General features: G+C 40.2%; 1 protein-coding gene across 2 annotated transcripts in view; it reads left to right on the forward strand.

The window, feature by feature from the left end:
- Positions 1-26,048, forward strand: part of NCKAP5 (NCK associated protein 5) — a 356,004-nt gene that overhangs the window by 169,386 nt on the left and 160,570 nt on the right. Inside the window, exons 5-6 of one of the 2 annotated variants that reach the window (XM_072341540.1) lie at positions 318-381; positions 19,599-19,732. The exons of the other annotated variant lie outside the window; for it this stretch is intronic. Coding sequence (XP_072197641.1) covers positions 318-381; positions 19,599-19,732 — 198 coding nt within the window. The remainder of the gene's footprint in view (positions 1-317; positions 382-19,598; positions 19,733-26,048) is intronic. 2 annotated transcript variants of the gene reach the window in all.

The following is a 26,048-nucleotide window of genomic DNA, read 5'->3' on the forward strand; positions in this document are numbered from 1 at the left end:
ACAAAGCTGATGTGTGAGGCTGCTGGAAAACAAATCACACAGCCTGATTTGCATGGTTTGCTTCCACGTTGCCCTGATGATGAGCTACTTTGTTGTTTGAATGGAGCAAATGATGTTTAGATTTACTTCATTTGTTATAGTTCTGTCGGCCTGCCCCAAAATAAAACAGTAATACAGCCATTAGGTATTTCAGAGCAATATGGCAAAGAGAGCCCTCTCTGGCAGGAGGGATACCTGTGTGATGTGCAGAGATGCCACTATAATGTGGTGCATTCGGTGAGACATGACCTGCTATTCACATGCTTTTCTTTCCATAGGGAGAAGCTGTCTGTGGCTCGGCTGCAGCGAGAAGTTGCACAAAGTAAGAGTGAAGGAACCATGGTAAGCAGTGGCAACTGTCTGCTTTGCAGTTCTTTATTGCTCCTGTTTGGGCCTGAGGTACATTTTGTCTTGCTGAAGATGATCCAAGCATTAAGGCTGTTGTGGGTATGATGATGGGTTGCCAGCCGTGCATTCATAAACTTGAGGAAACTCAAAGCTCTGTCTTGGGTTGGTGGGCAAAGCTGCAGTAGAGAAAAACTGTTTCTTTTTCCTTGCTGTTTTTTCTTACTGGAATGAGATGAAAAGTAAGTAAGACCATAAGCACAGAATGGCAATTTTGGATTAAAATGCAGCACGTTTAGTTGTCTGTTAAATCTTGTCCAACTTCAGAAACATGGAAGAATGCAAGTATGGAAGACTTTAAAATGTCGATCTGACTAGTTTGTTAATCTTTGTAAATTTGTAAATGCTTAGTTTGAGAATCATGTAATTCTCTTTATATCTTCATTTGTCGTATAGCAGTTTTTGAGATTGGGCTTGAGAGCAAAAGATGAAATGGCTGATTTTTGGTTCCACCAGTCTCAATTTATAGAGTCTTATCTCTTCAAAACAATATTATTTTGGAGCCAACATGTGCTGAATGTTGTTAATTACTTAATAGCTGAGGAACTCTTCCCATCTGTTAAGAAGTTTGTTTGTCCCTGTCTTTGCATAAAATATCTTAGGTTTCCATGGGACAAAACAGATGGATTCAAAACCCAAACCAGTTCCCCTGAACACACTTGTGGAACTGCTGTTGATCTCAATGAGCTACCTTGTTGGCTGTGAAAGAATTTCATCCAATTTCTTTTTCCCCAAAACTTGATGGAGAAAAGCTGTAGAGGGTTGGTGTGGGGTGTGCACACTCCATTTTATGTGTGATGTGGGGCCATTAGAAGCCCAGCTGCCTCCAGTCAGTGCATTTCATAAATCATTATTAGTGGTTAATACACTGTAATTAGATTTGGAGGAATGTAGGTGACTACTGGGAGGAACCTGCTGTGAGCTGATTGTTGGGACGATGGCCAGGTTCCGCTGCAGAACAGCATCAGCGTGGCTGTCAGAGACTGCTCAGGACAGGAGCCTCTGTCTGTCTGCCAGAAGTGCAGGGAAAGAGTGCAGTGGGATTTGCTCAGGTGGGTGCTGCTAGTTAGCACGGTGCAAGCACTGCCCTAGACAGCCCCCTTGGGTCTGCACTGTGGCTGGTTTGGACACAAGGAGGTTTTTAAGGGGGGATTGAACAGTCAGGTTGGCCACAGGGGTGTGTGCTGGGGCAGGAGTCTCTAGGAAATGAGAAGCAAACTCCTGTCAGGTTAAGCTGTAATCCAGAAGTCTGTAGCTGAGATAAAACTTCTACTGATTTCAGAAGTGATTTTGCCTCAGGTGGGCTGGAAAACATCTGGCGTTGGTTTTGCAGTTCTGTTTTAATCTGTGTGTAAACAATTTTCAAAATCTGGGAAGAGCCATTTATGATTTTTAAAGGGTTTTCTTTAACTTTCTTTACTTTTCCCCAGAGGCATACAACTAATAGAATATAGTGCATGTAAAGTACCCTCAGTGAGACAGTTCAAGACTTCATGAAATAAGCAATATTGATTAACCTTTTTGACCTGGTAATGCTTTCTGTATATGTAATTCCAGAGACACCTGTTTTCAGTGGAAGAGTGTAATTTGTGTGTTGTCTCTGTCCTGCAGTAATTTACAGAGGAAAAGAAGTTGTAACAAGTATGTTGTTGCAGGAGGTCACAGCCTGACAAGATGATTCAAAGACCATTGCAATTCCTTTTATTTACTATTCGATAACTTTTGCTTACGTGCTTTTTGGACTTGAAGATGGCACAGAAAATAAGAGCTGTGTCCAGGATACCATGAAATGCCCTTGGGCACCAAGGCACCAGGCCTGGGTGTTGTACCCACCTGGTAGTTTCTTCTGTTGAGGGCCTTCACTTCTGGTACCTGAGCCCTGTGGGATTCATCGCACAGCACTGCTACCACGGGGTGAATCTGGGTAATTGGTTGTGAGGCAGAGTGTTGTAACCTGCTACAATCTGACAGGTAGCTTCCCAGCTGTCTCTCCCTAAGGCAAGTATTACTGTTCCTGTACTTTCCCAAGGGGTCATTTCCACAATTACCTTGCAGCTACTGCTGGGGTAAGAATGCGCCTGTAGAAACAATTGCTTTGAAGCAGCTAATGTATGGAAATTCATCTGTGTCTCAGGCTTGGAACTGGTGATTTTAATATGAAACACAGCAGTCATTAATTAACATTAATGAACTTGGCCGTGAGCAGTGTGGGATCAGCAAGGGTCCAGAAGATGAGTATTTGAATGCTGTGAACCAAGGGCATGGGGCAAGGAGCCTGCAGCACAGATCACTCTCAGGGCAAATACGTATGAAAGGTGTGCAGAAGAATTTTGGAGGGGGATTCTGGGCGTAGAGAGCCTCTGGCAGAGGGCCAGCTTCCTTCTGAGCTGTGCTGGCTGTTGTGAGGGGAGTCCTGTGAGTGCCTCAGGGGGAGGAGGGCATTAATGGCAACAGGAGGTGGTGCCCAGTGGGTGCCAGGCAGAAGGTCGTGCCCTGAGGCACCCCAACATAGTCACCAGTATTAACCGGTTTGCACAGATGGGTACATCTGAATACATTTAAACTGCAAATACCTGAAAATTTGCTCAGTTTTCTCCATTTTATGAACAACCATCAGTAAATATTGATGGTTATTTGTTATCAAAATGGACATCTGCTCTACTGCTACCCGGCCTACTAGGAGTGTTAGCAGCACCGAGCTTAGCTGTGGTGTGGCTCTTTCTGTTGCTTTTGACCTTTAGTTCTTTAATGTGCATTTTAGGAATTTTCTTAGTCATGTTTCTTCTGACTCCTCAAAGATATTTCACCTTAATGTAAAGGAAAAGAAAATAAGCATCCATATCTGTTTGCTTCATACTGAATTTAGTGGAGACTGTGTAGGAGTCTGTGGTGACAGAGATTCCATTAAAATTAGCAGCTTTGTATGGGCGAAGTGTTTATTTCAAAACATCACAGAAAGTGGAAATGCTTTTAGTCATGAAAGTCCTTTCTCGCTCTTTTTTTTCCATTGGACTCTTTATATCGATACGTTTGTACCTAACTTTTAACTAACTGTTGCCTTTGGGACACAGAACAATACCTGGAAAATTGTTCATCTCTGAAATTTTGTTAATAGTGAACAGAGTTGAGTTAGGAAAAATGAGGAAAATGATGCATAGTAGACAGGGTAGTTCTTGTGGCAGGGTAAGTGTTGTGTTAGCAGAGACCTAGATTAAAACCCAGGATGAACCGTAAATACACACAATTATGTGATGTTTTCATACCTTGAATTCATTTAGTAATTACCCAGAGAATAGTTCAATATGTTATTTGTGCAGTTGCTCCATAAACATGCATGTGACATGGTCGTTTCATTTGTTTGCTCTTCTGCATCCAAGTACTTTAAATCCATTCTATTTTCTATTAGTTCAGTGGCCTGTAACCTACACAAAAGAAATTGTACCATTTTGGCAATTTAGCTGTGAAGGTTAAAGTGGGCTGGTAGTGCCTTCTATATCTACGTGGCTTTCACTTAGGGTGGGCCCTGGGCTCTGATTTACTCCGTGTCCCGCTGCGCATTTAAGTGATGCAAAGTGATTATCGTGGGCTCTTCCCAGTGTCTGCCTATTCCACACCTGCACCCTTTTGTTAAAAACCCACCATGTTAACTGAATGTGAGGTCCCCACTGAATAGGTTTCCACCCTCTGGTAATCCTTCTGCATTAGATTGATTTATGAATGTATCAGATTCTTTGTTAGCATGTAAACCACTAATTAATTTAAAGCTCTCTGTGGAAAAATTAAAGCCCTGGTTAAGGCTTTCAACAGGCTCAGATGGTGCTAATAATGGAAAAACAAGTTATATTAATGAGTTCTGATGCGATCAGCACAATTCTTGCTTTACAAACAGTTTTAGCTATAAAATAGAAGAGACAGCAAGTTTTTAAATAAAGAGTAAAGTAAAAGGGAATGGCAGGAAAAAACCTCACTGCATGGATATCCTTTTGTTACCAGGAATGGAGTCACTTCAGCTGGTTACAGCTTTCTTAAATGTAATGTTTTAAATATACATAGCAACCAGTTACAAAGCCACTGGGATTCAAATGCAAACCAGCCTTTTTCCCAGATCGAATCAAGACTTCTAATATAATCAGCTTGATAAGATCTCTCTCTTGCTTCCTCTTGTCTTTGTGAGCTGCTGAACTGGAACATCACATGGATGTGCTAAAGTGCAGAAAAGGTCTTGATTGAAATCTTATTAAAATCAGTAGAGTTTCGGACTGTATTCTTTACTTTTCCACACACCAAGCTGTTTTTTGTGTAATTTGTTTCCTTTTTCTCAGCTGTAGAGCTTTGATATAGCTCCTCGTTTTGGAGAAGAAAGAGGAGATCTGCCTGATAGTGCTTTGTTGAGCTGAAATGAAATGAAATCAGAAATAAGAAGGCAAAACTCCATTTTGCAGGAGACTGGAAATGTGCATTGATGGAGTCAGGCCATAACCATGGGAAATGGCACATTGTCTGCACCTCTCTCAACTCCTGAGCTGCCTGTACCTCTCCTGGTTTGCAGTGCTGTCCAGTGCCCCATCTCCTGCCTCACTGCAGGTGTGCGCTCAGCCCTGACACTGATCCTAGTGCTGCCCCATCAATCACCCATCCCAGAGCCCCTGCTACAGGGAACACAGTCAGCATTTCTCTGAGCCTTTTCACATCCAGATGTTTTTCACATTTGCACCATGCACCTCATCCTTAGACCAGAACAGCAATCCTGTGCTTGTGCTTCAGCCCCAGTCCTCATGCATAGCAGCACGACATGCTGCTGTCAGCGAGATGGATCTGTGCTGCGGTGGGAGCAGCTGGGAGAGCTGCTGTTGCAGAAGTGCAACAAGAAGTCTTGCAAAAGTAGATGGTATTTAGTAATAAATGAAGTGTTAAAGATGAGATACAAAAGGCTAAATTCTCTTTCCCAGCTTCTAGGTCCTTACATCTAAGAAATCATCTATCCGTGCTTTAATTAGAAAGCAGTAGAGAGAGTCTCCACTGTAAAATGTCTCTGCATATTCAGTGTCCTAACCCAGAAGGAAGCAGCCTGACCCTTGCGCCTTCCCCTTGCAGCTGTCTATTTATATAGCCAGCCATGCGGTCCAGCTCCTTTTTCTGAGGAACTTTGTCATATGGCCCCTGGAGAAACTCAGTGGCATTTGTAGTAGTTAACATCAATAACAGTTAGCGAAATTCTTTGCAAGCCCCATTTAGTGCTCCTGGACCTCATTAATAGTCCATATGTCACCAGGCCAAATGTCCTCACCCACAACTTTGCTGCTTTATCTTCAGGGCTCTTAGAATTTGTAATCCAGGAAAAGGTTTGCCTTCTGAATTCTTCCCACGTCCCAAGTGTTTTTCTTTTGTTTGCTTCAAATATGCACGTACACAGGTGCTCGCTGTTCTTGTATGTTAAGGATTTTCTGAATCTAAGCATTCTTCAGGAGTCAAGATAGGAGGCCTCTCAAGAGTCATTTTAAAACGAATAAAGAAGTGAATCCACTTGCTCGCTCTTCTGAAATTGAAGCACCAGCAGCCTGATTTTGTCTGCTCAGAATGATTCTGGCTTTCACACTCGGCTGTTTCTTCCTGCTTCATTAATTTCTGTTGTTTTTTTCACCGTGCTCCTCAATAAATTGTGGGGAACGTGCCTGTTAAAATCTATTTACTTCCAGTCTGCTGTTGGCCAAAGTGTGGTAGGAATTGTGTGACGGAGAGGGCATAAAGCGATCCTGAACAATTCCCCCCAGCTTCGTGGCATTTCCCAGTCTGGCTTTTTACCAGGAGAGGGAGCTGTGTTCATTTAAAACAACACCCGCGTCCGCAGCCACTCTAAAAAACAAACATTCGATGGCATCTGCTTCGGCACAGAATGCGTGACAGCGTAGAAGTAGATTGCACGCTGCAGTCCGTTTTGGCCCGATGGAGTTTAAGGTTTGTTTGGAACTGTAAAACATTCGAAGCAGTATTTGAAAAGGGCTTTGCAGGGCTTGGTGCTTGGCTTGGTGCTTGCCTTGGTTTTGGTGCTCTCTTGCTGCACGTGCCCAGCGAGCTGAGGTGCTGGCACAAAGGAGAACCAGGGTTAGAGCTGAAGGAGCAGAAATAAACGTTGGCCCTCCTGCTGGAAGCTGGCAAAATGGTCTGTCACCTCAGTGTGTTTCTGGAAGTATTTTGTCAATGTAGAAAAGAGTCAAATAGAATTAGATAAGAGTCATTGAGCAGAGAAAGAAACTGTATGCAAAATGCATTTATATAAGGTCTGAAAGTAAAAGAGAGGCGAACTGTAGAAAGTATGTCAGATAAACTAACTTGCCCTCAAGTAGAAATTGCCATTTATACATTAGATAACAAAGGCAGGAGATGCTGAAGGCAGTACAGAAAAAGCACATGCAGCCTCATAGCATCTATGGGAATATTTAATATCAGAGTGGCAGTTGGCTTCAGTGTAGAGCAAATCCCGCTTTATGACCAGAAACAGCTGCACCCCGCTCCAGGCAATACCTCGCTGCCTAATAGGAGTGATGCGCACACGCACTAATAACAGTGAATTGTAACCATTTTCATATCAAAGGTTAAGCTCTGCAATCCTGAGCTCCTCTGGGCAATGGCAGGAGTCGACTCTGGGAAGCTGCACACTCACTGGATTAATGTTCTTGCGTGGATGACCTGAATAGAGGCACCGTTCTGCAGCCTGCAGAGGAAGGACATTTACGGTCAGGTTTTATCTAATGCCAGAAAGCAAGCTCAGCTGGAGCAGAATTAGTCACAACGTCTGGAAAGAAGAGGTGAACGGAAGAGCTGGGCCAACAATTAGAATTTCATGCAAACTGGGAAGGTAAATTTATACAGGTTAATAGGAGTGAAACCCTTGTCATGGACTTGGCTTCACAGCCTTTTTTTTCCCCAAGTAGCTAGGGAAATTAGCATGTTAAAAGTAAAAGAAATCACTGTTGTGTTACTGCTTTCCTTCTGTTGATACAAATTCTGGTCACAGTGTCCATCTCTGTGATCTCAACATTTTCCCATTGTCACTGTATTTGTATCAGCTCTTCCATTGGTTCTGTGGGTTGCATTACAGCTGTGTTCATGGTGATTGGAGCGTGTTACTGATTTCCTGCATAGAGTCTGGCTACAATAAAGCAGAGAGGACAAGGCAGTGCAGCAGTACTGATTCCCTGAATTCTCCTCCATCTAATCAAGCCAACCAATGTTGGTGAACACTTCCACCACTGGACAGGGAGTGAGGTCTTTAATTTCTTCATCCTTGTTCTCCTCTGTGACAAAACCTGGAGGTTTTCAAGATGAGGGTGGATGTGGCACTGAGAGATGGTTTATTGGGTGTGTGAGTCTATAATTCTATGATTCTCGCAAGGGACAAAGTTGATGTACCAAGCGCTCAGTTCTGATGCTGATGAATGTTCGCTTATTTAAATGCATGTAGTGCTCTGGGAGTTTGTACCATTCGGTTGGTTCTGACCCTTAGAACGAGACAGTTGTGCAGTGCTTCAGATTGCATTGTAGTACAGCGGAACCTTTACTACACCAACTCTTTATTCAGGAACTAGTGCGATGGAGTCCTGATCCAAAATGGAAGCTCTGCAGCACCAAGAGAACGTGATAGCTTTGTCCTGTTCCCACAGCTTATGCATACATATAATAGTCTGTTGATGATGAATAAAATAGAGACAGCAGAAACTGGGAGAAACGATTTGCCCATTTCAGAGCACTGAGCACTTCTGAGATAGTCGCAGCACTTAGAGCAAGACTTCAACTTGTGAGTGTTCTTTATGCCATTAAGAAAAGATTTGTTTGTTGTCTTCATCTTTTGGCATAGTATTATCACTTTGTCCTCTGCAACTTCTGTTTAAAGTTTAAAGAAATATTAAAATAGAACAAGTAAATGATGTTTTCACATATTAAACTTACAAACTTAAGCAGCTTTGCATGAATTTGTTTAGCTTGAGCTTACGGCTATGATTCTTCATTTCTTTTCCGCCCTACTTCAGTCTCATAATCTTTAATTCAGCTTTTGCTTTGTCAGGAGTTAGCTTTTACATACTTTCTGTTTGTTTTGGCTCTGTGCTCACTGCTTTGTGATAAGGCATCTTTTGATATTCTATGAGATCTTTCATAATGAAGATCTCATGGCATACTGTTCCAAGTCTGGAACTGGTGGCCAGACTTGCTTAAATGTCCTGTGAGAGGCAGCTGTCTAGACTGTGGGAATGACTGTGATGTTTGGACTGTGTTATTTCCATATCATTTGGCATGATGCACTCTGCAGTTATTCTGGAAATGAATACAAATAGAAGTTCCATGCTTGAAACAGCACCAGATACTGGACCTTACCTAGTTGTGAGGTGGCTTTCATTCGTTCTCCAAACTGTGCCAATAAGTCATTCTTTCAGTTCAATAAGTTTGTTGTGTGACTTGAGGTAACCAGGAGATTAGAATCTCTCCTTACTGTACTCACAAGAAGTCCTATTCTTCTTTAGTTTTGGTGTCATACAAGTCACGCTACCTCAGTCGCCTAATTCTTTTATAATCTTTTATATAATACCGTCTGACTCAAATTGGTTATTTGTACAACGGGCTTTATTCTGACTCATCTCTTGTCTGTATGGTGGTTTAGGTAGCAAACCCTTTGGGGAAGAGAATCTTACGATGGTTGTAAATAGTGCCGAGAGCCATTTGGAGCCTGGAGGTACCTATGTGCTGTGGATAATCACAGTCTAGCTACTTGGGATGAATAGTGGGAGGGAATTTGGCTCAGTATGCACGGACCATGCAGCAGTCATTTTGTAATTACTTCTTTACACTGCAGGTTTGTGATTGGCATCCACGGTGACACTGCTTATTTAGAAATGATTTCTGAGTTGCAGATTAATATTATCCTCTCTTGGGAAAGTCTTGTTTCTGGTTGTACCTATTAACAAGTTCCCTGAGGCAACAACTGGCAGCTTTTCAGTTAAAGAAAGTTTTTCCTTCACTGTCAGTGGGGTAGCAGGTAAGAATTCCCAGAATGTGTGTACGATTGCCCCAGATAGCTGAAATGATGTTACTCCCCCAGGTGGAAATCTTGTGATGTGGGAGATACTGTTCGGAAAGACATGCATTAAATCTGAAGCTGATAGATGTTTCCATACTAAAGATAGGTTTTCAGAGTTGTTGGCAGTGTTCAGCAGCTGTATGTGACATCAGTTGGTAAGGGAAACCTCTTCACAAACTGAAATATGTAGGAGGTGAGTGGATAGTTAGGGTGTGAAGAACGTGTGTGATCCAGCACATTGAACAGGAAGAGCTTTAGAAGGAACATAAACAGGTTTTCAGAAATATCCTTGTGAGCACCCAGGTGGCAAGAACATCAGCTTGTAGCTGCATATTTGATCTAACACAGGTGGGATGGAGAAACTTCTGAGCTTTGTGCTTCCCATGGAGCTGCTGACGTGCATCTGGATGCCAAGGCAGGGACAGAGCCAGCTGTGCTGATGGGGTTCACCTCCCTGCCCTGTAATAGCTGAAAAACTGAATCATCCATTTGCACACCTCATTCCAGGGAACCCTGCTCTGTTTGACTTTGTCTGTATGGTCAGTCCAGCTGGGTTATTTCTTTTCAGCCCCATTTAGTCAAGGATTGTTCATATTTCACCTGTATTAAATTTGATTTCAAGCCTGATGTCTTAAGTGAGTTATAGGAAATTGTTTGGTGTGGTGATATATTGCACACAGGAGCATTAGGGAACAGCAGAGTTCCTGTTCTACAGATAAACAGCAAAATTTCTTTCTTGCCCAAGTTTATGGAACTGTATAAATAGTTTGCTAGCTCACTTTTCATACTCCCTGTGCCCAGCAGAGGTAGAACTGTTGTGTCTGTGAACCAGTATCTTCATTCTGTGTAAATAGATAAGCATAGAAATGAAGACCAGAGAAATCAATGTCAGAGCTTTTCTGTCTCTTTTTGGTCTTCTCCTTTGGAAGTACAGCTAACCTACATGTTCTGGTAAGGGAAGGAGGCTGAAGGGGGAGAGCCTGGCTGACCCTCTAGTTGGGCCGGAATTAGTCTGTGGAGACTTGAACAGACCTTCAAGAGAACCTATTACTGGAAAGTCACTCTGCAGAAAGATATCAGGTTGTGATACAGTCATTCAATTACTCCAGTTGGACCAGTGAGCAAATTGAAAACACAATGCAAACTTGTTTCTTATTTTTCGAGTTCTCCCAACTACCAGGCTTGCAAACTCAATCTGGCCTCTGAAAGTGAAGCCAGTTCTTCTAGATGAGTGCATTATCAGCGTCAGTGGCAGCTCTGTTAAAATTACTGTTGAGGATGCACCAGCCAGCAAAAAGTCCACCACGTTTCCCTATTGCCTCCAGCAGTGCCTGCAGTGCTTAAGGAGTGAAAATGATAAAGAGGTACATTCATCAGAAAGCTACAGTGTTAGGCCTCTGGAATACATGCACGAAACAGCTAGGTAAATCAGGTGTCTTTTTGCAGTTACTTACCAACCTTAAACGAATTCTACAAGTGAACACAAAACAACTGTAATAAGATCTGACATGTTCATGAGCAGTGCTGTGAAAAGCCTGAAAAAAGGAATACTGCATGGAAAGGTAGCTGGCAGCAAGTTGTGGTGCCATGGCTGCTGAGTGGGTTAGTTGAGAAAGGCAGATAGAAGTGCATGTGTGCAAACTAAGATATCAGTTTATCTCACATCCATGGGGACATGATGGTACTGCAGATGTTTCTGAGCTGCTTCACACGATTGTCATGGTTCAGTTCTACATCTCTCATCCTCCCAATTCTTGATTAGCATGGCATCTCTTTCACTTAACTTCTGCATATCCTAATTATTAACAGGAAATACAAAGACTTTCATGAGAAATCCAGAAAATGAAGAAGCATTAACTCTGCCTAGCATCAGAGCATACTGCTCCTAGCTTCTGAATAAATCTGAGTTCCCTGGAGCAGCAACGTACCGTTCCCCTGCCCTATCATTTTATACTAAGCAAAACTCTTAGAAGTGGTTGTTTATTATTTTTAAATACTTTTCCCATGTGTGTACTGCTGCTTAACTGCTGTCTCACTAATACAGATCCGAGTGGGAAATGCTTGATTCAACTCAGTCACTTAGAAAAGAAACCATTTATATCATCTGAAGAACACATTGGTCAGTTACACTGTAGGCACACAGTCATTTCAGATAAGCAAAAGTGATTTAGGATGTTCCCGCCTCGCTACTGGGGTTGCTGTCCGCAAACCAAGCTGGTAGGGATGTGGTGGTCCTTTATCTTCTGCTCCACTGCACAGCCAGCCTGGACACACACTTAGTGGTGTGCTGAGTTTACCTGGCTGCCTTGTATAGGTGTAGCCAGACAGTGTTTGCTCTTAAACCTGAGCATGTGCAAATGTGAAACAGCCCTAAATTGTATGGGCTGGGCTTTCCTTCATACACCTGTCAGCGTTCAGTGTTCGTTCCGGCCTTCACTGTACATTGTATTTAACCAAACAAGTGAGAAGTGTAATCTGACATATTGGGTTTGGGTTTTTTTTTTGCTTGCCTGCGATTGAATTAATAAAAGCTCATTGTTAACAAGTTAAACTGGTTGTAAAACTTCTAATGAGAAAAATACATATGTAGTACAACATCGAAAACCCCACTGCTGTACTTAGTTCTACATCTTGCTAAAATGCAAGTCACTCTGTCAAAAAACTGTGTAACAAAGGGCTTGGAATTATAATTAGCCATTAAAACCCTGCTCATTTCTAGGAGGAAATAACTGCACGTTACATTACTTATTACTTCCACTCTTTCTCGTTTTGGTGTTGACAGACGTTTGTTCTGCACACATCTGAATATTAGGTATTCATAAGGTATTCATATGAATGACGTCTGATATAATATTGTTTCCAAGTTTTTATTTGATCTTGAAAAACATTTCATTACGTTTAATTTAGGGAAATGAAATTGCTTTAATTACTATCTGTTGAAGCTATTAAAAGCTCAATTACATTTGCAAATTCATTTTAGAAAAGTGTTATCATTTTAAGATTAATAATTTAAAAAAAAATCCTTGATCTGACTGTGTGGGGATTTCTGGCTCTATAGGAGTGTTCTCTTTAGTTCCACTATGTCTAAAATGGGAACAATAATTAGGCTGAGAACTGAGGATCAATACAAGCCTTTGAAATTACGCTATCAGCTGTGAATTTCAGTAAACAGGAATTGTTTGTTAGACAGACGTGATTTCAGAAAACGTATTGCTTGCCATGATACAACGTTAAAAACACGATGTGGAGATGATCTTTAAGAAGTTCTGGGTTGTAGTGGCTGCTGGAGTGCGGATGTTTCACCTGCCTAAAGCTCTCCTGCATGTGGCGTGTATTGCTGTGGTGGATTTGGTGTAGGGAAGTGGGTACAACCAGCTGCAGCATAAGGAAAGTCAGTCACAAAGCTGCTTTCTGTTGGTTAGTTTCTGGTAGACTAGGAGCGAGTTGAGGTTTTTCTTGGTGGTGGTGAGGGGTTTTTTTGTGTGTTTATTTTATTAATGGTGATTCGTTTCCTGTGGCCTTTGCTGCGTGTTTCCCGTAACCAAGGGGTGCCTATAAACCGTAACTGCTGGAAGGGATGTGCAGCCAGAGGAGCTTACTATCTAGCTCTGTGCTGAAAGGTTTTATGAATTAAAAGAAATGTATAACATAAATTCTGTCACAACTCCAACTATATATACAGTATTGCTCATGTAATAGCCTGCCTAATTCTGATTAATTGTAGGCTTGAAATGATAAAGGAGCTTCAGCACAGCAGTTATTCTATTGTACAGATGCAATTAAAACTGTATCACTGCAATATAAATAATGCTAAATTAAGTTGCTGTCCTGCCACATGGTGGCAATTTTGAGCTATTGCACAATGAAGCCAGCATCTTATCTTATTCAGAAGCAGTAATTGTACCAAGAAAGTGTTTCTAATTTACTTCAATTGCTCTGGAGAAGTGTTATCACCAAAGAATATAAAGTGTGTAAACTACTGTCACTAAAATATCACTACTGGTAATAAATGTTTCCTATCTTGCTGTTCATCTCAGAGCCACACAGAGCCTGAAGTTTCCATCTGGTAGTCATGGTATGCACGTTCTAGTCTGTTATGAGGCAAAAGAGAGCGATCTATTAGCACATTAAAATTTAATAGTGAAAAATAAATTATTTGCTTCAAATTATTCAATTTAACTGTTTTAAAGGCAGTTATAGAAAATGCTAATACAAGTTATTTAGTGCCAAGTAGATTTTCCTGGTTTATTCGGGGCAGCCTGTCGTGGGAGCAGAATCCTATTCTAGAGAGTCATCATTTTTTCTTACCGGAATGAAAGAGCTAGAAGATACCAGCCTAAAATTAGGAGATGCTGTTTATGCTGTGTATATCTTGCTGTTGCAGAGCTGTAGTGAGAATAAGGTTGGGAAAAATAATTACATCCTGAAATAATTGGGGAGAAAAATAGAGGCGTAATATAAATTGAGGAACTTTCTTCCTCAGCCTCTGTAGTACAAGTCAGCGTCAAGCAAAAGGGTAATTCATTTTCATTACAAAGGAACAACACAATTTCACCCTTAACTTTATTTGGAGGAGTTGTGGAAATAAAGCTACCTTTCCCTCCGTGAGCCCCACAAGTGCTTCAGTTATTGCTGCTTATGTCTTAATGCTTCACAGTACTGTAAAACACCTTAACTTCATCCTTGGGAAAGCTTTGAGTGTTTTGAGAGTATTTGTTGGTATTCCCAGTATAGCTGGAAACAGTAATGAGGGACAAAGGCATATTAACTGTCATTGTCAGAGAGTTCTGGTCTCAATAGCTGGCTGATTTAATAAAGCCTTGTTACAGTAAAATGATTCAGCTGTAAGCTGCCTGTTAAAACTGTAATAAGCACAATAAGCAGTGCACTTCTCTTTTCCATTCATTAGGTAGTGTTTTTTCATGCTGTCAGAGTCCACCACGAGGAAAGCTGCAGTGTGCTGCAAAGTTGTTTGTCAGTGCCTTGGTTTATTTTTGCAGAGAAGTATTGATTACAGAATGAGAAACATTTGGTTTAACAGCGATCGATGAGGAGCAAACAAAGGACACTGAAGTTTGACTCATTTTAATTTAAACTGAAATACAGTACCTGGTACAATTTATGATGGAATACAAAATGGTCTCGGCCCTCTCCGTTCTTCTCGTCATGTTTCCTTCCTGCCACCTGTGAGTGAAGGAAGTTTTGACTTAGGATTTCAGCCTCCTCCCTGCTAGGTTTGGGACCGGGCTGCAGAAGGGGAATTTGGATGGAAAGGTCCCGACCCATGTAGGAACCTGGGCTTGGCAGAAGGTGAGGGCAGGGCAGTCTGCTGCTGGAGCTGGCTGTGCCAAAGCAGTCTCACCCACTGTCAGCCTGGGAGGTCCGTGCTCAAACATAGTTTGATCACACGCTTTATACTGGGGGGAAACGCTCAGTGTATTGGTGCCTGTCCCAGGCTTCCTGCTCATCACCTTGGGCAGTTTATTTTTCTGTACATCACTTCCTAATAGTAACTTTCCAAGCCCTTGTCTATGTTGCTGTACGCCTCTATGTTGATGAATTCTCTTACCAGAGAATTACTGAATTCTGATATAATAGGGAGTATAACAGGGATTGTTGCCTGCAGCACGCTCTGTTGATCTGGTTCAGATAGACTCCAGTATTGCTAGAGAATAGTGCATTTGAGTACTGTGAATGTGCCTGTTGACCATTGGCCCCTTTTGTGCTGCACAAACTGATTTGCAGAATGTCAGTGTGCTTCTCATAGCTGCTGTTTGTTTGCTTGATTTTGGTTTTGTTACCTGCTTCTGCAGCCAGCTGATGGTCCGACCAGGCTACGATTAAATAAGTGCTGTTATTGTGAGGTATCAATTATATAGCATCAAAAGGTGCGTTGATGCTTACTGAAGCACTCGCTTTAGGTTAGCAATGACTTAACGATGCTTCGGTGCTTGATGGCTGGATTAGATGATCTTAGTGGTCTTTTCCAACCTTAACGATTCCATAAATTGTAACCAAACAAAAAAAGCTGTGTTACTTTCTCCCCCTTTTTTGAATTCATTGCAAAGTATTTCTTCAAAATCAATATTAATTATGCAGAATTTGTGGCCCTCTTTAGCAAATGCTTAAAGATAGTTGTTAAAAAATTAACGTGTAGTTTAATAGCCTGATTTAGAGCAACATTAAGCCTGGGTTAAATGTTCTTTTGTAGCCTTTTTTTTGGACAAATTTGCTCTCTGATGTTGACATAATTACTACCAAAGTACTTATGATACATTGGGTAAGAAAGATCTTTTGTATTTGAACTCAGCAGTCCTGTTCCACCTGACTGCTAGTAAAAATGGCTTCTCACAAGGTTCAAACATAAGCTAACCAAAAAAAGGAGGGAGCAGTTTCGGTGCAGCTGTTGGGCTGTCTCCCTTCTGAATAGCAGCAGCATGTGCAGTATGTGCCGTTGGTGCCTGCTGAGTCCCAGGGATATTTCCCTTGCCAGCATCTGTAGTCTTAAATTGTGATGCAGGGGAGATGTTAGGCAGGCACAGCAAAATCCATGACCCTATGGCCCGGCGCTTGGCTTTGCCTTTCTGGCTGCCACTCATGTTGCATGCTTTTATTTTTTGTTACTTTTGCGTTTTGTAGCTCCAGGAGTCATTCAGGAGCTCCAAAGAGGAGGCGTTTTCAGTTCAGTGTAACATGACATAAGTAGTTCTCACGCGTTTTGTTTTGATCGTGTATATCTCAGATTTGATTTCTTGCTTACATTTGAGAAGATGAATTAATGTGCAGTACATGTCCCTGACTGGATGTGAAATGAAACATTTTGACATGAACATTTCTGCACTTACACAAAGAGGAACTCACTGGCATGCAGACGTTTGCTCATGAGAATGATGAGTAGCTGGTGAAACTTGATTGCTCAAATGCTCATGAAAAAGTAATTGCAAACAGTATTTGTTCAAGTGTTAAAATATTCCAGTACTTAACACAAAAGTATGGGTGGAATTTGCTAATTCTTTCACTCTAGTTTGTTCACATTAATTTTTTTGCATAATTGAAAGCTATCAGAGAGTTGACAGGGAGATGTGATGGAAGTGAGTCTGTCCGGAGAAGGGAAGGGAGAGTGAAGCAATAGTTGTGCTTCTGAGAGGAGAAAGGTTAACTGGGAGGAGAGGAGGTGGGAAAGATTGAGCAGAGCTCGTGGACAGAAGAAGCTGCAGCTAATGAAGAATTGGCAAGTGGAACATGTGGCTTTTTTGCACAGAGGAGCTTATAGAGGGCATTATGACAGTGCACAATTTCTGGAGAGTTCAGGGATGTCGTCTGCTAACAGGATGGAAAAATCTCTGACCTTTCTGTGCAGGGGGTTCATTTCTCTTGTGTGCCTCCTCACAATGGCTTTGCTGGGTTTGAATAAAAACAGCCTTTTTCTTGTAGTTATGATCACTGCTTCTGGGAGCTGCTTCCTGTTTGTGTACCCACATGTGTAGCAGGGCAGAAGCATAAGCTTTGTACAGCAAAGGGCTCATGTAACTAATAGTGTATTGTAAGATGGAGACTGGACATTTATTTCATCCCAGAGGTTCCTAATATTTAAACATTTGATTTTTGTAATGTTATCATTCTTTCATGGATACTTTTCTTAAGGTAACTCCTGGGTCTTTTTTCTTTTCTTCCAAAATGAAAATCACATGCTTGTGCGGATCTTTTGTCCATGACAATATTGCGTGCTTTCCCACATGAATGTGAGGAGTAAGTGGTGGCAACAGCATTCCGTGACCTACCAGCAAGAGGGAAATGAAACCCAGAAATAGCTTGCACTGGTCTTTGACCTGTAGGGAAAAGCTTGGATCTGTGAATCTGTGTTGTATATTCCGTGTTCTACTAGAAAATGTGGTTTTGTGGTTAGTGGCAATGTGGCCATAACATATATACAGCACAATCATTCTGTAGGCATTATTGGTGTGCAACCTACAAAAGGTCCTGGCAGTGAGGTGGAAGAAAGTATATTAATCTCTTTTTGAAGGGTCATGTCTTGGTAAGATGCTGTGAAATACCCCAGATATTCACAGGTGTATTACTCTGTAGTCTTCCCTGTGGAGATTTGGCTTTGTACATAAAATAAAAAGAAGGTTTATTTGAGAAGCAGAGCATGGTCAGTGCAGCAGGAGGAAAGGCACCTGCCATATCAGAATAAGATCATTGTGCTGGTAATTATGTTGAATGAGAGTAATTCTTTAGTGTGTTACCTTAGTTAAGTTGTTAATGCAGCAGCGAGCTCAGGCACAGCCTGGTGCTTGAGTTAGCTGGGACACTTGGGCTTGAATATTCTTGCCATGTCATTAGTGCGAGTTATTCCTAGGGTGGATTTGTACTGAAGGTACTGTGCATGTTCTGCTTGATGCTGAGTGCTCTGCTCTTTTCATTTTGACAGAAGCAAAGGATCTCTCAGCACCTGCCAGGATGTGCTTGTGTAACAGTAATTCAATAATTTAATTAGAACAGTTTATTTGTTTTCCAGCAATGGGATTCTAGTTTTGCAGTTTCCCATTTTCCAGGGAATTATTATATGTATATAGAGATTACATGCAATCTACCAGGCAGAAGCCCTCTTCTGAGTAATTCCCATGTTTTTCCGCAAGTATATAGATATTTCATTTGATCCTTTGCAGCCTTCCTTTGTGGCATGTGCTTATTTATCACTGCCTTTAAGATCCTTCTTCTACTTGGTAACATTCGTATTTTTGGTCCCTTGGTTGCTGCTTTATAAATTATTATCCAGTTAGATTTATAACTGCAAGACTTGTACAGATAGTCTGTCTCTCCCATTTAATGGCCTAAAACTAAGACATCTTTGTTATTTCCTAATGAAACTGTATGTGTAATTTCTGGACAAATTTTTGCAGGTGTGTCACAAAAAATTAGGTCAGCAGTGGAACTCATTCTGATAGGCTGCCAATTGCAATGCACTAAGCACACAGAACTGTCCTACGTGTGTAGGTAGTGTAGATGCTGTAGCTTCACAGTGGCTTAACTTCCTTTGTGCAACCAATTTGGAACCCCTTCACTGGGGGACTGTAATGTAGTACTACGCTAATTGCTTATTTGTGTTTTTTTTTCATTGACTTGTTATCTCATTTAAATGCACAAGGATAAATTTAATTTAGTTAAATTTAATTTAATGTAATTTCTGTGTAGCTGCAGGGTCACGTGGAAAAGGCTGTATATACATTATTTTTTTTTTTATTCCATTAGCATTTTTATAACTTTTCAGTTCACATGCACCTACTTTTAAAATAGGGTTTTGAAATCATTACTTTTATATCTCATTTTTGTGTTTGGATCTGAAGTTTGCAAAAAGACAGCCATCCATAACATATATATATAGATATATGTATATATAGATATACCCAGATAGCCTTGTTCATTGTGGGTTGGGTGTTTTCATCTTGTCATTTCAGCATTAGCAACAAGCATATTCTATTTGCTTTTGAGAACTATTAATGAAATCAGTGATGTTTTTATCCCTCTTGTAGGTTTTCATTTGGATAGCTGGTTTTTACAAGCAGATTCTTTGTGATAGGATTTTACTTAATAGATTCAAATGGACTCAGTCCTACTGATAGGAATCTTGCTACTCATCCAAAACAACAAAAGCAGTGCTGCAGAATCATCTCCTACCGTGTTCTTGGGGCTGTGTCATTAAGGGTTGGGTGGCAGGTTGGCAGCATGACTGCTTCAGGCTTCCTCTGTCTGTTATCGAGCAAGATCACAGATTTCAAATATCTGTGAGAACTATTTCAAATGGAGGTGAAGAAAAAGATCTTCAAAGGAGGGGAGGGTGTTTGTTCTTAAATAGCTGCTACACTTTAGAGTCTGAGCTGAGGAGAAATAGCTCAATATTGGTGTATGTATGGTGGTATTCTGACAGAATCTCCGTCTCTACCCTGTAATTGTGTGTGGTTTTGCCTTTAATAACAACAAAAAAAGAGTTGATTATTTGATGGTTTTTCCCAAGTAAAATATAAAATTTATCTTAAAAGTGTTTTACATACAGAGTAATTTATTAACTTCTATGGTCTTTCAGCGTGAGAAACTGATACACGAGTTGGAGGAAGAAAGACATTTAAGACTTGAGAGTGAAAAACGATTACGGGAGGTAACACTGGAGTCAGAGCGTAACAGAGCTCAGATGCGTGGCCTACAAGAGCAGTTTTCCAGGTATGTTGCATAAGTGAATTCTGCTTAAAATAAAGGAACATGTTTCAGTTCATAAAGACTGATCAAAGCTCATGACCACTTGAATGGAAGAAATCTAAGCCAAAAAACTGCTTTCCCTCTGAAATGTGGTAAGTGCAGAAGGCATTTGGTTGAATGATTGCTACCACAAGTTAAAACTTAAGAGGTTTAGACTTGTATTCTGCATATGGTGAACATTTTGATTTCCGGGATTTTGTATTGGTTAAAACTCTGTTATGTTCTAAGCAGTAATGCTCTTCACTTCTTAGAAAGTGCGTGTTGTTGAGAAGTTGCTATTTGGTTGTTTTTTTGGTTAACCATCAGTAAAGATTTTGTTCAGTGGCAAAAAACAAAACCAAACGCACGTGTTTTACCATCTGGGTAATCATCCTGCTTCTGTGAGTCTCTTCCTGCATTCACTCTTGCTCAGCTAGAATAGAGCTGCACTGGGAAGGGAACCACATTACCTGCACTAATTGGAAATACTGCTTTTCATTAATGGCACCTGTAGTTGGCCATGTTCTTGCCAGTGATGAAAATTGCCATTGGTTTCATTGTGCTCTAATTTTACTGTAGTGTAAACTAGGTGTTAGAAGGAGAATTCATGACTTAGAATGCTTTGTTTGCTTTTAAAACCTTATGTTTGTCATGACGAATATTAGAGGTTATTTTTTTCTGATGTTCAGTAGAATATTGAGATATTTGCTTATGCAAACAAACTTTTTTTCCCTAAAATAGTGTATTTTTCTTACCCAGTTGGAGTAAATAATGAAACAGGCAACTAGATAATCGTGTACTGTTTAAAGATGCTGTATCATTTGAGGGATTTATGGCTTTTTTCCCCAGTGTGAGAATAATTAAATGAGACAAGACAGGTGGTGATAGGAGATGTTAAAATCAAGAAAATTGCATGTACTTTGGAAGAAGATGGATAGACAATAATACTCTGGGCCCAAATGTTCTGTATTTCAGATACAGATAGACTGAAGTAAGGACACAGATTATAGCATAAGTCTTTTAAATCTGTGCAATTCCTGAACTGAGTTCATTTAAATAAACATTCCTAAATAGACATGCAGTACCGTAGGTTAAAGTGTGATTTGGAGGATGCTTCTTTGCATTTCAAGTATTTTCTGTGCATCTGTGAAGGAGTAAAACATAATAGTTCATGGAAAGCTGGAAGCTGATCTTTATAATCAGGCAAGGAAAGCTGTCAGCTCCTATCTGGAATTGTGTGACTTTAATCTATCGAATAAGAATATAGTTTCAGATTGAGGACTTCACAAGGCAAGTTGTTTTGGCTTTTTATTGATTGACGTTTCCATTCGTACCATGTAAGCAATATTCTAGGCTGAGAGTCTGAAGTAAATTGAAGTTTTCTTTCTTAACATCTGTATAGTCCTGCCAAAGCTTTAAAATGACACAGTGGTTACTTTGATAAATATGTGACTGTTATTGTAGAAGAAGAAAGCTTTTGAAACCAAACTTATTTTCCAGAATTGCACTGTGGTGTATCCATGTAGTTTTAAATTTGTTGTATAATTTTACTGGATGTGAACATATTTAAGGTGTGCAAAGATCCTGCAGGAGAACTACTTAATGCTGAAAGTAGGATTCTTCACTGTATTTGAATGCAGTAATTTTTCAATTTTCTTAGTATAATCTGACCTTGAGATGAAATCTTTAGTCTTTTCTCTCTTAAAACCACTGAGATCTGTTGCTCTACTGGAGCCGCTCTTTTATTTCATGTAAGGCCCATGTTGGCATGAGAAGAATGTTGCACAAGTGCACAGTGACTAACCCTGTAAGTACCTGTCATCCAGTTTCTTTCAAGATAGTGTCATGTGGTCTGACTATTCCATTTTGATTATTGGCATCTCTCATGTAAGTACAGCAGGTTGGCATTCATGTTGCCATTTTGCCTGCTGTGTCTTTATCCACTCTGAAAAAAAATAGGGTCGGTTCATGATTTTTAATAGGTTGTAGTTCAGCATTAGTTTCTTCTTGATGTTCTTTTATGTGGGACACTGGAGAGCAGAATGCAACTACTGCATCTCATACATCTCATGCATCTCCTTGTTCTCAGTTTCATCTGTTCTTTTCCTGATTTCTGCATCTTCCTACAGCAGTAGGAACTGCAACAAAACAACTCTGCCTGAAGCAGTAGGTGTGATTTATAGCATTGCTCTAAAAAGCCCACTGATAGACAGAGCATCAATTAATTACATCTCTGCTACGTATCAGTAAGTAATACAAATTGTTTTTTATTCAGCACATACAACACGTGACTCCAGATTGAAAGTAAATGTTAAAGCAGTAGAAGAAGTGGCTTTACTTACATTATTTTGATTACTATTCTGATTTCAATGGAACAAGTTCAATATAGCATACTGTTACAAAGTGTATTTTTACACAGTAGTTGAAGAGAGTCGTGTTAAATCTTTAAAATCCCCCTTGGGAAAATTTTACAAATTCTTTCACTGAAGATGATGTTGTTTATGGATGTCAGTGTCTGTGGCTGGAGAGCGGCCTTGGGCTTTTAAGAACAGATGTTACTGCAATAGTGGAGAATGGTCCTTGTTTGATCTGCCTGGGTCCTGCAAATGAGATGAATGTAATACTCATTAGAGTGTACTTCACCATGCCCCTCGCATTAATATTGACCGTAGGGTTAAGCCTGTCGCTTCTGGCAAAGCGAAAGGTGACTACTACAAATCCGATAATACTTTGTGTAAAAAGACTGTGTGTCCATTACTTCAAGCATATCCTACTTGGTTTTCCTCCAGCGATTGCTGGTTCTGGTTGCTCAATTCCAGCCTGTCTGCATGTAGAGTGGAAACAGTGATTATTTTCCTAGCAGTTGTGAAAAAGAGATCTTTCACATTTGCAACATCGTCACCTCATAATAATAAGTCAAAACCTGAGGGTGCCTCTGTAGCTTCTGCAGCCAGTCAGCTTGTCTTATGTCCATTGAATGCCAGTTTATACCATTAATAAAATTTCAGTCTAGTTCCTGTCAGGGTCAAATGCTCTCCTGGCAGCCATTGCTGGTATTCCTTCGATTTTGACATAGCAGGGATGAATATAATACTGTGGAGTAATTCACTCCTTGTCTCGGAGAAATATCACTGAAGGAGCTGTAGTTCTGCAGCAATCTCTTATCCTCCCTGAGCGTATGTAAGGTTGTTGGGGGAGGCAGATGGTCACCAAGGTAGCGTTTATGCCAATGGCTGACCCTGTTATACTGGCCTAAGCTTTTAGATACCTCTAGCTTTTATTCAGTCTGGCTATGTGAAATGTAATGTCAGAAAGTAGTACGTAAATATAAAACAAAACCTGATGTCAGGTTCATGGGCATCAATTTTGGAGCTGCTGCTAGGCAGAGCACTTTCACTGGAGGAGCACTTAGCTGCTTGATGAGCTTCATAAGGATGTGGTCGGAGTAAAATTGTAAATAACTTTCATCTGTTGCATAAGATAGTGATCCTGGCTTTTGATTTGAAGTGATGGAGGAGAAGGATAATATATATTTCTTTTAGATCAATGCTGATGAGATGAGCATATTAGTATTTTTATTCGTGCGCATGTATAACACTTGGGTACATATTTCATCCCTCATCCTTGCTTAGCGGTGTCAAGTGTTTTTAAGTAACTTGTAAGTAATACCAGGGAGCTCTTTGTGAATAGCTCACAAGGATTTTATTTATTTTATTATTTATTTATTTTTACCAAACTCATGAAGCCCAAAAAGCAGGTTACTGCAGTCTGTATGGAGAGTTTGGTCCCCCTCAGTTCATGGGCTCGTTTGAATTGAACCTTCTGCTTTCAGGTGTTTGACCGACAGGAAGAAGATAGGAATCTTTAATACTTCATCAGGCTTCATTTTTTTTTCCAAGCTTCTGTTCTGTGGATGCTGCAAACCATCTGATTGAACTGTGCATATTTTCACAATGAAGTTGGTAAGAAAAACAAGCAGTGAGGTCAGGGTGACTGCAGAATACTGAAGAATCTGTACATTCAAAGCACAGAATTCATTCAGGGACTGAAAGTTTTACAAGACTGCATTACATGATATATATTGGTTTATTTAATACTTTTAGAAAGCAATGGTTTGCTTTGCTTCAGGCATTATTAAAGACACATGTAGAGGTACATGCAGCTCCTGAACTTCTGTGAGCTCCTCAGTTACTGGAGCTACATCAAGAGCCAGCTTGTTTCAGTGCCCCAACACACAACTAAATCATGTGGTGAGGTTTCATGACAACTCTTCATTAATGAAAGCTTCTTGCAAAAGTAAATATGTAATCTTGTCTTCCACAACCAAAACATGGGGATCTGTGAGCTGGAAAAATGATGTGTATTTCTATGCTGACTTTGTGTCATACTTGTGTTTCTGGAAGGTTGAATCTATTGCCCGTTACTGATTTATTAACCATAAAATAATGCAGTTTCTTCTGTTTTCCTGTGTAACACTACAATTTAATAGGACACAGTGTTGTTTTTCTTTTCCTTTGCATAATGTAGTAGATAAGCACATAAACAGTAGTAGGGAGTTTATCCTGTATAGGGTGAAGAAAGGTAAAGAAGCAGCTAGCAAAAAAGCAGTATATTAATATTTTCACCACAATTGAACAATTGGTTACTAATGCCCATACACAGGTCCATACACAGCGTGTTATCCCCTCTATCCATTCCTTTCTTTTGTTACAGAAAGTTGTATTGAATATTCTCAGCATTCCCATAACATGATCATCTAGCCAGTAGAACCTTTCTATCTTAGATAGTGTGTGCTATATATCTGTAATGTCTCTTGTTAGATGGCTGTTTCGTTCCCAAAGTGAGATCCCTGCTGACAGAACGTGCTCCTGGAAGCACATTCCAATAATATTGTGCTCGGGAGTAAGAGAAGGGATTCATGTGTGGATTATGTGACTGGGTTTACAAGCTCTTCAGTGTCACAGGACAGTGAAAACTTCATTTTAGTGAAACAGCAGACTCCCCTGTTACTGCTTTTTAAAGAGATTGAGGTTCATGTTTGGTGTTATGTACTGTAAAATCTTGTACAGCTCTGCGCATTTTATTTTGCTCAATAATAGGTATATTTTTGGTACAAATTTCAAACTACAGGTATTTCTTGGTTGTAAAACATCTTTGCATTCATGAAAGGAAAGTTCCGATATATGAGCTGAGTACGATTACAGAGTAATGTTGGTGCCTAAATGCTATTCAGTCATGTAGGGAAAGGTGTTTCCAGGGAGCGTAGGACTTGGGGCTGTCAAGAGAATAGCTGTTACTTATTAATGATTTGCTGTTCTTATGGATGTCTTTTTAAAACTGCATTGGAACATGCAAAGTACGATATTGACTGTTACTTTCCTGTGCAACTTCTCATGGATTGGTTTCCTTTGAGCTTGTGCAGTCAAGACAGTTACAGATGTTGTGTGTTATTCTGCAATTCCTTGATGCAATAGAAAGTAAAGGGGCTATTCAAAATCAACATGTTCCTTTGTATAGTTCATAAAATATTCCTTAGCTAGACATGATAAATACCTTAATTCCAAGGGCCAACAGAAAGACCAGCGGATCTGCAATGAAAAGTCTGCAAAGATCAGCAGAAAATGATTTGTTTTCCTTAGCTTTAGTTTTTCCCTTCAGTCAAGCCATTTTATGATAATTAAGTGTGTCTTGAAAGAATATCTTTTAAAATGCTTGCTTTTATCAGGATATTGTGAATTTAAAGTCATTTTTTTCTGGAAGGAACCTGTCCTAATTATACTGGAAGATTACCATAGATTTTTATTCAAACCTTGCCTTGATGTGCCCATGCATGATTTCCCTTATGTGTGAAAGACCCAACTCATTCATACTTACCATCTCCTTTTTATTTGGAAATACAATTTATGTGTACATCTGTATGCACATGCATATGTGTGTATATATACACATATGTAGATATATTTGCACATAGCTAAGGAAAAGATTATAAAAGGATGAAAAGTATTTATAAACACAAACGCATGTGGAAGATACGAGATAGAAGGGTATGGCACAATTGAGAAAGCAGGAATGCTTAACAGCTGTTCTGTCTTAGTCTTCTTAGAAGGAGGACAACAGCATATATTTGCCAGTAAATCTTGGCAAGGGTGATGTGTAGTCACAAGACAGAGGGTGGATGAAAAGCAGTTAAAGAATTAAAATAACTAAAGTAGATTCTATTGAGCCACGATGTCTTCATTGTATTCACAGACATCAACTGTACCCAAACCACCACTGGCAATTATACATGTAGGCAGTTTGG

The sequence above is a fragment of the Excalfactoria chinensis genome, chromosome 7, assembly GCF_039878825.1.
Source record: "Excalfactoria chinensis isolate bCotChi1 chromosome 7, bCotChi1.hap2, whole genome shotgun sequence".
Taxonomy (NCBI): domain Eukaryota; kingdom Metazoa; phylum Chordata; class Aves; order Galliformes; family Phasianidae; genus Excalfactoria; species Excalfactoria chinensis.